Source organism: Melanotaenia boesemani, chromosome 2 (genome assembly GCF_017639745.1).
Source record: "Melanotaenia boesemani isolate fMelBoe1 chromosome 2, fMelBoe1.pri, whole genome shotgun sequence".
Classification (NCBI taxonomy): Eukaryota; Metazoa; Chordata; class Actinopteri; order Atheriniformes; family Melanotaeniidae; genus Melanotaenia; species Melanotaenia boesemani.
This window is the reverse complement of record NC_055683.1, coordinates 39,353,688-39,367,560: the sequence shown is the minus strand read 5'-3', so window position 1 is coordinate 39,367,560 and position 13,873 is coordinate 39,353,688. Positions and strand designations below refer to the sequence as shown.

Here is a 13,873-nt window from a genome sequence, read left to right as displayed (position 1 = left end):
AAAAACAAAAAGCAGTTAAAACTGTGTGTGTGTGCAGGATGTTTAATATGTAGACATAGTCTTTAACCCCCAGTATGTCTTTTTTCTTTTTCTTTCTCACTTCTCTCTGTTCTCATGTTGAACTAATGTTTCTACATTTACATACAATAAGTTTTCTTTACTATTTACATATTTAAGTTGTTTATTTCCTGTATTCAGAAGCTTTATTTTATTATATAGACAACTGTATTTATTGTCTTTGTAAATGCTTCACGTGTAATAAAGTAGAAATAAATAAAAAGTAAGCCGGTGTCCTGCTTCTGGTGCCTCTGGTCCGGGCTCTGGCCGCCATCACAACCGGCTCATACACCAAAAAACAGCCTGCACAGAGCAGCAGTTTTTACTCATTATTAACGTCTTTATCTCTTTTTATTCATCTATCTACATCAACTGTACACTATTCATTCTCTCTTTAGTTAACAATTATGAATTAAATCACGCTCCAATCATGTTTAAAATGATTAATTAAATGACCGTCTCTCAATAAATCCACAGCACACTCTTATATACCTCCGGTTGGTTTTAAACATTGTTTTAGAAGCATAATGACACACATAACAATAATATATCCACAAAATGAACAATTAGCCGTGGTCGGCAGCAGCTAGCATGCTATGCTAGGCGCTAACTGTTATCACTCACCGGAGTTTTCTCTCCACAAAAACACAATAACACGGTGATGTCCGGAAACTCAGAAACCTCCTCGTGGGTGTGGATACCTTCCAGAATCAATGATTCCACATGAAATGAAGCTTTAACTACTCTTCTTCCAGTTATTAGCATTAGCATGCTCTCTCTCCGCTGAAGTCTGTTCTCATTGGCATCAGTACAGAAGAACTAAAAGCGCCCTCTGCTGGTGAAAATAGAAACTACAAACTCATTTAGTCTATAAATTAACATTGTTAACTGGAAAATTTCGGGATTATGCTGTGTGTGTAACTAATGGGTATTACATCCTTCTCTCCCAACACCTCAGCTGGTGGGTCTAAGAGCATCCCAGTACAGAGCTGGTCTGTGCTGGATGGTAAATGGTCTGTATTTATATAGCGTTTTTCTCCAAAGCACTTTACGTCATACATCACATTCACCCATTCACACACACATACACACACTGATGACAGAAGCTGTGCTCAACCACAACCCATCATGACCAATTAGGGGTTTGGTGTCTTGCCCAAGAACGCCTTGACATGAACTCGTCTTGGCCGAGGATTGAACCGTCAACCCTCAGGCTACAAGACCACTCTACCATGCTGAGTCACGCTGCCTCAGTACAGCAAAGAACGCAAGCTGACGTCACATCAAGGAGCATCCATCACTGATCAATGCTTCCGATTTTACTCGTTTCAAGTCTGACAAAAGGTTGAAATTGCAACGTGTCTGATTATTAAGTTTTATCAATCACTCATTCACAGAATTACACATATACACCTGCACTGTAGCTCCTCCCATCTGTCCTGGGGTCTGTTTTGATCAATTAAAGTAGGTCCAACACTTACTTTTGAGCCCACCTTAATCGTCTTATCTAGCTAAAACAAACTTTGTTTTGTTGAGATAACAAGATAAATGATCCTGTTATCATGAGAAAATGATCCTCTTTATCTCGAAATAATAATTTTAAAAAGAATAATAATCGATTATGGCTTCTCTGGGCTTCTGTATAGTTAAAATAAAAAGGCTTAATTCCTCAAATGAATGCAGTTCAAGTAAAGAAACGCCTGCCTTTAACAATGTCCAGAGATGTCCATAAGCATGCTAGAAGCTATTGTCATGGCTTTTAGCGAAACGTACTTCGGGTCTATTTTGCTTCCAGATCATCTGAAGCTCAGCAGGTCAGATAGATACAGACAGGAAATCAGACCAGGGAGCAGAGTAAAGCATCCAGTAAATCTAAAAATGAAAGCCACCATGCAGATTTACATCCCTGAACTTTGTAATCATTACATCATTACTGGTGACACCAAGTTAAGCAAATTCAGCGAAAGGCTCCAATGATCTAGAAACACGTAATCACAAACAGACCAATCACAAGGGAGAACTTCTGTGTAACAGCGCTGCAAGCAGGGATGCACGTCGGGTCTGGAAGAGGTCCGCATCAAGCCTCCGCAGACCTACGCGGAGCATACGGTGGTGACGCCATAACTGACCTTCAGCAGACGCCGCACGAGTAAGGACAACAGCAGAAAGGATCGAGATATCAACAGTTTTAGGAGTAGATGGTGAGTTTAATACTTGTTAAAACACGAGTTAAAAGGTCAGTGAACCAAAAGACCAGAAAATGAAGGTCAAACAGGCAGAGTGATGTTTACATGCAGCCATCTTTATCCATGGTTGTAATTGCGCGAACTGACAGCATCACGTATGATCTCGCAACTCTCCTGTGACTTCATAATCTTGTAGAACCAGATATGTGAACTGCACTCGCGAGCACTTCGTGTGTGACACGTTCCTGGTGAGTTGATGCGCCACAGAAAACCAGAACGCAGCGCACACGGACCCGATGGAAATCGGTTGTGACTCTTCCGCTCTGCAGAAGCAGGTTATCATACCCTGAACTAAGTCCAGAAATAAACTGAAGATTAAATCCAGAATTACAATGACTGGGCTGGTGTTCTCTGCAGAGCTGTGGTCCCTCATCGAGGTGTGTTAACAAGCTGGAGGTTGGAAGCATTTTTTTCTTCAGTTTTTACTGTGAAATTTGGGGAGAAGTCTTCAAATAAACTAGCAGCAAGAAAGCCAGAAAGCCTTTGTTTCAAGGGAATTATAGTGGGGGCGACTGCTTGGAAAGATTGGTTGAGTCCTGAAGTGTGAGTGACTATTAAAAGATTAGATGACCTCAGACTGCGACAGCATGTGTAAGGCTGCAGCAGTTCATTTATAGAGGAGACTGACCATGTGATGCTCTGAAGGTTGAGATCAAAGTCTTAAAATGAATTTTAACATTAAATGGTACCAGTGAAGTTTCTATAAAACATAGAAATCTTCTGTTTGGATGAGGCAGAGGTCTCATGGCAGAGTTCTGGACCTCTTCTTTAAATCAGCATACTGTGACAGTAGTCTAATCATGAAGAGATAAAAGCATGTTTTATCATCTCTGATTCACTTCTTGATCTTATATTCTTATATTCTCCACATCCTGCTATATATGTACTTACAGAGCTTTGCTGGAGGCTTTGACCACTGGCAGCAGCCTCAGAAGAACCTCCTCTGAAGGAGAGTATTTCTGCAGGTCAAACACCTCCAGATCTTCTTCTGATGACAGTAAGATGAAGACCAGAGCTGACCACTGAGCAGGAGACAGTTTATCTGTGGAGAGACGTCCTGGTCTCAGGAACTGATGGATCTCCTCCTCTAGAGAACGATCATTCAGTTCATTCAGACAGTGGAACAGATTGATGCTTCTCTCTGCAGACACATTCTCACTGATCTTCTCCTTGATGTACTGGACTGTTTCCTGATTGGTCTGTGAGCTACTTCCTGTCTCTGTCATCAGGCCTCGTAGGAGACTCTGATTGGTCTGCAGTGAAAGACCCAGGAGGAAGCGAAGGAACAAGTCCAGGTGTCCTTTTGGACTCTGTAAGGCCTCGTCCACAGCACTCTGATGGAGACGTTTTAAATCATTTTTTTCTTTGATTAATTTAAACTTTCTCTGTTTTAACAGGTTGATTCCAGACTTGATGAAGGTCAGACGGACATGAAGAGCAGCCAGAAACTCCTGAACACTCAGATGGACGAAGCTGAACACCTTCTCCTGGTACAGTCCTCTCTCCTCTTTAAAGATCTGTGTGAACACTCCTGAGTAAACTGAGGCTGCTGTGATATCGATGCCACACTCTGTCAGATCTGATTCATAGAAGATCAGGTTTCCTTTCTGCAGCTGATCAAAAGCCAGTTTTCCCAGAGACTCAATCATCTTCCTGCTCTCTGGACTCCAGTGTGGATCTGTCTCAGCTCCTCCATCATACTTGACCTTCTTGACTTTGGTCTGGACCACCAGGAAGTGGATGTACATCTCAGTCAGGGTCTTGGGCAGCTCTCCTCCCTCTCTGGTTTCCAGCACATCCTCCAGAACTGTAGCAGTGATCCAGCAGAAGACTGGGATGTGGCACATGATGTGGAGGCTTCGTGATGTCTTCATGTGGGAGATGATCCTGCTGGCCTGCTCCTCATCTCTGAACCTCTTCCTGAAGTACTCCTCCTTCTGTGGGTCAGTGAACCCTCTGACCTCTGTCACCATGCCAACACAGTCAGGAGGGATCTGATTGGCTGCTGCAGGTCGTGTGGTTATCCAGAGGCGAGCAGAGGGAAGCAGTTTCCCCCTGATGAGGTTCGTCAGCAGCACATCCACTGAGGTGGACTCTGTAACATCAGTCAGGGTCTCATTGTTGTGGAAGTCCAGAGGAAGTCGACTCTCATCCAGACCGTCCAAGATGAAGACAACCTGGAACTCTTCAAAGCTGCAGATTCCTGCTTCTTTGGTTTCAGTAAAGAAGTGATGAACAAGTTCCACCAAGCTGAACTTTTTCTCTTTCAGCACATTCAGCTCTCTGAAAGTCAGTGGAAATGTGAACTGGATGTCCTGGTTGGCTTTGTCTTCAGCCCAGTCCAGAGTGAACTTCTGTGTTAAGACAGTTTTCCCAATGCCAGCCACTCCCTTTGTCATCACTGTTCTGATTGGTTCATCTCTTCCAGGTGGGAGTTTAAAGATGTCTTCTTGTCTGATGGTTGTTTCTGGTCTGTGTGGTTTCCTGGATGCTGTTTCAATCTGTCTGACCTCATGTTCATCTTTGACCTCTGCAGTCCCTCCCTCTGTGATGTAGAGCTCTGTGTAGATCTGGTTCAGAAGGGTTGGGTTTCCTGCTTTAGCAATCCCCTCAAACACACACTGGAACTTCTTCTTCAGATCACATTTTAGTTTACGTTGACAAGCTGGAGCCAGAAGTTCTGAAAGAAAAGAAGAAATGAGAAGAGTCAGTAAAGATTTGAAGCCTCTGAGGAATGAGGATGTGAACATGTGATGTTCATGTGTTGAGACATCAGTAAATGTGTCGTTTATCCAGCAGCTTCAATCTTTAGAGAAATCCTCTTACTGCTCTGCAGACGCTCAGCCAGCTCCTCCTGCTTCATCCTCCTCAGGAAGTCCACTGTGATCTTCACTAACGCCTCTCTGCTGCTCTTCCTCTGCTCCTCATCCTCACCCTCCAACACGGAGCATTCTGGGTAATCTGGACTCAGAAGCTTCTGGATCTTCTTCAGCTCCTTCTTCATGAAAGTGATCATGTTGTCCTCCAGCAGCTGGAAGAGAAACGATATGAAGGACACAATCAGACTGAATTCATGGAGCCAAACATCAGATCCATGTTGGACACACTGACAATCCACTGGTCTACAAAGGTCAGCATGGAGATGATGTGGACAGAAGAGATGGAGAAGTAGTTGTTGTACATGTACAGACCATAAATATGGAGTCCAGCTGTGTTTGATGCTGCTGGGCAGACTGACCACTGGGAAGCTCTGAGCTCTGCTGGTCCACTCTGTGGAGGAATCAGGAAGAATCACATCACATTCTGTCACATGGAGAAGCTGCTTCCAGCTTTTAGGAAGCTCTCACCAACACCTTCATGAAGCTCTGTGCTGAGGTGCCCTGGAGCAAGGCAGCCACAGCCAGTGTGTGCTTGGATGAGACTGACTGATGTGAGATGGAGAACCATGAGAGGAACTGTTAGAGTTTAAAACCAGAAATAGTTTTGGTTTGTTTGTGAGTCAAACGGAGTTTTAGGGAATATTCTTTCCATGTGGAACATGCAGGAATTCTGTTTCCTGGAAGGTTTGGAGGTTTTCTAAAATAAAATAAAAACTTAAATCTGACTCTGAATGTTCAAGTAAACCAACTCAACATCAACTTTAAACTATTATTTTCTACATGTTCACAGAGCAGCTTTACTGTGTTTAGGAAATGGAAACAAAGGTTTTATTGGAAGCAGCAACACGTTCAGCTGAAGTTGTTAAAGAGACAAAGTCAGCCAGAAAAAGAAGCTCTACATGGAGCAGCATGTTATTTCCTAACAGTGTCAGGACTGGATATCATATGTAACACACAGCATGAACAGTAAGGAGGAGCTCGTTCACACTGGAAACATGAAGCTTTCTGAGTTCTTAGAGAAATCCAGCTGTCTGAGTTTGGAAAGAACTGGATCAGACTGGTCTGACTGGGTTTAGGATCAAACTGCAGCTGTTTGCTGGTTGAACCATCTGATCCAACTCGTCTTAACATTTGAGCCCATGTGAAAGTCCTGATTCTCAGAAACTGTAGAAGCAAAAAGATTCACAACACAAATAAAACCTGATTCTGAGAGTTCAGCTTCGACTTTTACATTTTAATACTGACAAATACTTACTGTCTGTTAGATCCACGACTTAGATGGAAATCAATGAATCCTTCCTTTGACTGGTTGCTCTTCATGGACACACAGCTGGGTTCAGGTTCAGGTTCAGGTTTAGGTTTTGGTCTTTTATGGTTCCTGACAGAAAAGAAAAATGTCATTAAATCTCAGAGTTCAGCCTAAAACCCGTCAGAGACCTGCTGAAGTTGAGAACAGATGTTTTCAGAGGAGCTCATGTCTGATGAAGAGGAGCTCATGTCTGATGAAGAGGAGCTGATGTGTGATGAAGAGGAGCTCATGTCTGATGAAGAGGAGCTGTCAAAGAGACCAGATGGATGTTGATGACAGACTCAGAAGTTCTTCCAGCCTGATCAGAGATCCACATCCAGCTCAGCCTGCTGATGAAAAGCCTCTGAAAGGCCTCAGTTCAGTCTGGAACATACTGACACACTCATTCTAATTCTCTGATAAAGTTTTACTGGCTGGTTGATCAGATGAATTCTGCTCTTTAGGTGACAAACTACACTGGAAACAAGCAACACTGGAACATCTGATGTTTGCAGGTAAACAGTGGAATTAAAAAGAAAGAAAAGAACTTTAACAGGATGATGTGAACAGATCTATGTGGAGAGAATGAATCATTGGAAAGTGATTGAGCTCATTTTGATGGAAAGTTCTGCTGAACTAAAATAAATAGAAAACACAGATTTCTGACTTTGGACGTGAACTTTAATGCTGTTCAATGAAGCTGTTTTCACACATGAACTGCAGCTTGAAATGTTCCAGAAATGTTCTGGATGCAGGTGAGAAGACAAATTCCTGCAACATTCCCTCCTGATTTCTTGCAGAGATTCTGCAGCCAGCTGTCTGATCAGAGATCCAGAAACCAGGAGCTGCAGCTGCTTATTGGAGGTGGAACCATGGAGGAGGAAAGTTAGGACTTCATCTAAGAAGCAGCTCATTCTGTTAGAAGTCATAGATGTTAGAAGCTCCAACAGAGTCAGACTGATGTCCCAGAAGGTTCCAGAAAAGCAGCAGCAGCTCATTCAGACACCAACATGTTCTTCTTTCTTCATCCAGCCTGGTTTCATGTCCACATCTTCTCCTGAAAGCTGGAGCAGCTCATTCAGACACCAACATGTTCTTCTTGTCAGGTTTGCTCCTGAAGACCCGGAAATTCAGCCACACGTAGGACAAATGGATTTGAAAAGAATAAGGTTTATTGAGGACCAGGGGATGGAGGGAGTGAAACCAGTTCTGGTTAGCTGGCGGAGTCAGGCAATCCCAGGTCTGTGAGAGAGAATTCCTGAAATGAACTTCAGACAGGAAGTTTAGTCCACAAATCCAAAAGACGTAGTCAGGGCAGGCAACGTTCATTCACAGTGAGGCTCAGTGCAGTACTTATCCAGAGGGACAGGCTATTCCGTGGTCATGCGGGCAAGGGTCAATCCAGGCAGGCACTAGAAGGGATCCGGCAGGGGTCAGGCAAAAGAATATCCACGGACGTGACAGGGTCGATGACAAGGAAGTCTGGAACTAGAAATAACTGGATATCACAAGGTAAGTACTGGTGACCATCTGGCAGGGAAGCAGGGAGTGAAGAGAGTTTAAGTAGGGGAGGGAGCAGGTGAGGGAAATGACAATCAGGACAGGTGTAGGAGATCATCCTGATTGCAGCTCTGCAGAGCAGCTCTGCAACATGACAGTACCCCCCCCTCAAGGGCCGACACCGGACGGCCCACCAGGCATCGACGGATGGGCCCGATGGAAAGCCCGGACGAGGGTGCGATCCACAATGAACCGGGAGGGAACCCAAGAGCGCTCCTCCGGGCCGTAACCCTCCCAGTCGACCAGATACTGCAAGCCCCGACCCCGGCGCCTGGAACGGAGGAGGCGCTGCACAGTGTAAACCAGCCCACCGTCGAAGAACCGGGCGGGCGGCGGGGACGCGGAGGCGGGAACCAGGTCCGACTCCGACACAGGCTTGATCCGGGAGACATGAAAAGTGGGATGGATCCGGAGGGTCCTGGGCAGGCCCAGACGAACTGACACTGGATTGATGAGTCGGATGATGGGGAAGGGTCCAATGAAGCGAGGAGCCAATTTGCGATTCTCCACCCTCAGCGGAAGGTCCCGGGTAGACAACCACACCCGCTGTCCCAGGGAGTACTCAGGCGCCGGGGTGCGCCTCCTGTTAGCCGCCCTGGAATAAACGGCAGAGGTGGTTAGAAGGGACCTGCGGGCCCGTCTCCAAACCCGCTGGCACCGAAGGGCAGCAGCATGGGCCGAGGGCACCCTGGCATCCCTCTCCTGGACACAGAACACAGGGGGCTGGTAACCAAACACCACGTAGAAGGGAGACAACCCAGTAGAACCAGAGGGAAGAGAGTTGATGGCATACTCCACCCAGGGGAGGTTCTGTGACCAAGAGGCCGGGTCCCGCTCACACAACATGCGGAGCTTGGTCTCCACCTCCTGGTTGACACGTTCGGTCTGGCCATCGGTCTGGGGATGAAAACCTGAAGATAGGTCAACCTGGATGCCCAGCAGGGTACAAAACTCCTTCCAGTACTTGGACACGAACTGGGGTCCTCGATCCGAGACGATACTGGTGGGAAGGCCGTGAAGACGGAACAGCTCCCTGGACAGAATAACCCCGAGGTCCCTGGAAGAGGGCAGCTTAGGAAGAGGAACCAGGTGAGTCATTTTAGAGAAGCGATCGACAATGGTGAGCAAAACAGTGTAAGAGTTGGAAACAGGGAGACCAGTTATGAAGTCCATGGACACATGAGACCAAGGACGACCGGGGATGGGAAGGGGTCGCAGCAAACCCGCAGGGGGTCGACGGGAGGGCTTGGCCTGACAGCAGAGACGGCATGACAACACAAAACCCTTGACGTCCTTGACCAGGGTCTCCCACCAGAAGCGGCCCCGAACCACAGAGAGCGTCTTGTGGAAACCTGGGTGACAGTACAGACGAGAGCTGTGACAGAATGACAATACCTCGGGAACCAGGTGACCCGGAACAAACAGCCTATCCCGGGGGCAGCCGTCCGGCACGGGATGAAGCCGGTGGGAATCCGTGACCTTGTTCTCCAGGGCTAGCCTGGTGGCCGCCAAACACACAGATGAAGGCAAGATAAACTCCTCCCGATTGGCCATGTGCGCCTTCTCTGGCGGGTCATGGAGCCGGGAAAGCGCGTCGGGCTTCACATTCTTACTGCCCGGCCTGTAAGACAATGTAAAGTTGAAACGACCAAAGAATAGAGCCCACCTGGCTTGTCTCGGATTCAGCCGTTTAGCTGTCTTTAAATACTCTAAATTCTTATGGTCGGTCCACACAATGAAAGGAACAGGCGCCCCCTCCAGCCAATGCCTCCACTCCTCCAGCGCCAGTTTAACCGCCAATAATTCGCGGTTCCCCACATCATAGTTCTTCTCTGCAGCAGACAAGCTCCTAGAAAAGAAGGCACAGGGGTGAGTCTTGTTATCAGGAAAGTGTTGGCTGAGGACAGCCCCAACTCCCGAGTCGGAGGCGTCGACCTCCACAATGAACTGACGAGACGTGTCGGGAGTGAACAGAACAGGGGCCGTGGTGAACAGTTGTTTTAGACACCCAAAAGAGCGGTCAGCCTGGTCCGACCAGGCGAACCGCGCTTTGGACGACGTCAAGGCGTGCAGGGGTGATGCAATGGAGCTGTAATTCCTGATGAATCTACGGTAGAAGTTAGCGAACCCCAGGAACCGCTGAAGCTGTTTTCGACATTGAGGAATGGGCCAGTCCGCAACCGCCTTGACCTTGGATGGGTCCATGACCATGCCCTCCGTGGTGATGATGTACCCCAGGAACGAGGTGGTGTTCTGATGAAACTCACACTTCTCCGCCTTGATGTACAGTTTGTTCTGTAGTAGACGGAGGAGAACAGCTCGAACATGCCGCCTGTGAGAAAAGAGATCCTTTGAGAAAACCAGGATATCATCCAGATACACGAATACGAACTGACCGATCATATCTCTCAGGACATCATTAACTAAAGCTTGGAAGATAGCAGGGGCATTGGTTAGGCCGAACGGCATCACGAGGTATTCGTAATGCCCGTTGGGTGTATTAAACGCAGTTTTCCATTCGTCTCCCTCCTTGATCCGAACGAGGTGATAGGCATTACGGAGGTCCAGCTTTGTGAAAACAGTAGCCCCTTGAATCTGCTCAAACGCAGTGTTCATGAGAGGAAGTGGATAGCGGTTCTTTACAGTGATGTCATTTAAGCCCCTGTAGTCAATGCACGGTCGCAGAGAACCGTCCTTCTTCTCGACGAAGAAAAACCCTGCTCCGGCAGGAGATGAAGATGCCCGGATGATGCCTGCCTCCAGCGAGTCGTTGATGTAATCCTCCATGGCTTGTCTTTCTGGTCCAGACAAGGAATACAGCCGACCCCGGGGTGGAAACGTGCCAGACATCAGTTCAATGGAGCAGTCGTATGGTCGATGAGGTGGAAGAGAGGTGGCGCAATGTTTGTTGAAGACCTCACGGAGGTCGTGATATTCTCGGGGAACTGCAGCCAGGTTGGGAAACTCCTCCTGAAACCTCCCAGGATCCTTACAGGAGTTAGAAGCAGTGCGAAGACAGGTGGACAGACAATTCGCGGACCAACCCAGAATCTCTCCTTTGTTCCAGTCTATATGTGGGTTATGGTTACGTAACCAGGAAGCCCCCAAAATCATGGGAACGTCAGGTGAGTGGATGAGCAGGAAACTCACGTGTTCATGATGGTTTCCCTCCATGACCAGGGTTAAGGGAACAGTCTGTTGAGTTATGCGATGCAACACATGACCGTCAAGAGCCAACACCTTTATTGTGCTGGGTGTGGGTTGGGTCTGTATGTCTAGAACCTTTGCCAGGTTAATGTCCATGAATTCAGTATCTGCGCCCGAGTCAATGAATGCAGATGCTTTTCTCGACTGCCCATTTATTTGTAACCGGACTGGAACAGAAAACATGGGTGTGGAGGCCAATAATCTCCTCTGGCTCAGTAGGCGCCTCACTCTACCTACCGAGTCAGTTCTTTTTAGCGAACACCGCAGGGCCTGGTGCCCGCCCTCTCCACAGTAGAAACAGAGACCCTCCCTGAGGTGGCGGTCCTTCTCCCGGGAGGAATGTCTGGTCCGCCCCAGCTGCATGGGTTCCCCTGTTGTCGTGGTGGACGAACGAGAAGGGGCGGGGTCAGGTGGACGACCAGGAAGTCCCTCCCTGGCATAGGGCTGGCTACGTTGATGCGCCCGGTCTTTCTCCCTCTGCCGTTCCTGCCGCCTCTGGTCGATGCGGGTAGCGAGTGTCTCCAGGTCCGCCAGGTTCCTGGGGGCGTCCCTGGTAGCCAACTCATCCTTTATCTCCTCATTCAGACCCTGGTAGAACGCATCACAGAGTGCTTCCTCATTCCAGCGACTGTCAGCGGCCAGTGTGTGGAAGTCGATGATGTAATCTGCGACGTGTCTGTTGTCCTGTCGCAGCGTCAACAACCCGCGAGCGGCCTCCCTCTCGGGTAGAATGGGGTCGAACACTCTGATGAGTGCCTTGGCGAAGTCTCTATACACGTAGCACCGAGGGGAGTCGCTCTGCCACTCAGCCGTTCCCCACAGCTTGGCTTTACCGGACAGCAGGGATATCACGTAGGCGACTCTGGCTCGGTCGGAAGGAAAAGCTGAGGGCTGAAGCTCGAATTGGATTTCACATTGAGTCAAAAATGGACGACACTGAGCGCGCTCACCTGTGAATACCTCTGGAGGACTGAGACACGGCTCCCGGGAGGGCTGAACAGGGTGAGCAGGGATTACTGTGGGAGTCGGAGCAGACGGGGAGTCTGGAGGACCTGCAGATGCAGACAGGTTAGTGAGCAGAGACAATAAATACTGCATGTGGTTCTCCAGCTTGGTGATGGACGTCTCTACACATGAGCGCCATTCCTGCATGGGCGACGGGTCCATATTGGCCAGATGGTTCTGTCAGGTTTGCTCCTGAAGACCCGGAAATTCAGCCACACGTAGGACAAATGGATTTGAAAAGAATAAGGTTTATTGAGGACCAGGGGATGGAGGGAGTGAAACCAGTTCTGGTTAGCTGGCGGAGTCAGGCAATCCCAGGTCTGTGAGAGAGAATTCCTGAAATGAACTTCAGACAGGAAGTTTAGTCCACAAATCCAAAAGACGTAGTCAGGGCAGGCAACGTTCATTCACAGTGAGGCTCAGTGCAGTACTTATCCAGAGGGACAGGCTATTCCGTGGTCATGCGGGCAAGGGTCAATCCAGGCAGGCACTAGAAGGGATCCGGCAGGGGTCAGGCAAAAGAATATCCACGGACGTGACAGGGTCGATGACAAGGAAGTCTGGAACTAGAAATAACTGGATATCACAAGGTAAGTACTGGTGACCATCTGGCAGGGAAGCAGGGAGTGAAGAGAGTTTAAGTAGGGGAGGGAGCAGGTGAGGGAAATGACAATCAGGACAGGTGTAGGAGATCATCCTGATTGCAGCTCTGCAGAGCAGCTCTGCAACATGACACTTCTTTCTTCATCCAGCCTGGTTTCATGTCCACATCTTCTCCTGAAAGCTGCAGCAGATCTCAGCTGATGAAGCTGATGTGTCTCTGCTTTGATCGTTGGCTTACGGACCAGGAGGAGACAAAACTGAAAGACTTTGGTGACACAGCTGATCTGAGGAAGCTGCTCAGCTGTTTTCAGGGAAGAGAGCCACCAGATGTGTGGCAGCTTCCACAGCTAATGATCTCTGAACTGACTGGACTTTCTCCAGCTGATGAAGACCTTGGAGCTGAACTTTAATCTGCTGCATCACAGACAGCTGCAGCTGCAGAGACTGTGTGAAGAAAGTGTGTCAGCTCCACGGTCCATGTGATCAGTGGACTTCAGAGGAGACGGACTCGTATGTAACATCCAGTATGACCAGTAAGGAGGAGGCTCCCTCACACACTGGAAACATGAAGCTTTGAAACACAGCTGAGTTTGAAAGAACTGAACCAGATGGATTCAGACTGATGTGACTGTATTTAGGATCAAACTGCAGCTGTTTGTGCTTCTAGAGTTATTGGAGGATGCAGGATGTTCAGATGTGATGAATCAGATCAGATGATGCAGCAGCAAAGATTCACAGTAAAACCTGATTCTGAGAGTTCAGCTTCAACTTTTACATTTTAATACTGACAACTACTTACTGTCTGTTAGATCCACGACTTTGATGAAAATTAATCAAACGTCCCTTTGATTGTTTGCTCTTCATGGAGACACAGCTAAGTCCAGGTCCAGGTCCAGGTCCAGGTCCAGGTCCAGGTCCAGGTTGATTCCTGTGAATAAAGATGGTTTAATGATTTCACAGCTGAATTCTGAAATTGTTCAACATTTAGTTTGCAGAAGAATCTGGAAGACAAATCAAATCTATCACAT

The 13,873-nt window shown here is 47.7% G+C and overlaps 1 protein-coding gene across 1 annotated transcript in view; it reads right to left on the bottom strand.

Annotated features, from left to right (window-relative positions):
* Positions 1 to 13,873, bottom strand: part of LOC121628328 (NACHT, LRR and PYD domains-containing protein 3-like) — a 329,827-nt gene that overhangs the window by 315,588 nt on the left and 366 nt on the right. Inside the window, exons 3-5 of the mRNA XM_041967351.1 lie at positions 13,645 to 13,773; positions 12,188 to 12,289; positions 6,438 to 6,560 (exon numbers count right to left, since the gene is read on the bottom strand). Coding sequence (XP_041823285.1) covers positions 6,438 to 6,560; positions 12,188 to 12,289; positions 13,645 to 13,773 — 354 coding nt within the window. The remainder of the gene's footprint in view (positions 1 to 6,437; positions 6,561 to 12,187; positions 12,290 to 13,644; positions 13,774 to 13,873) is intronic.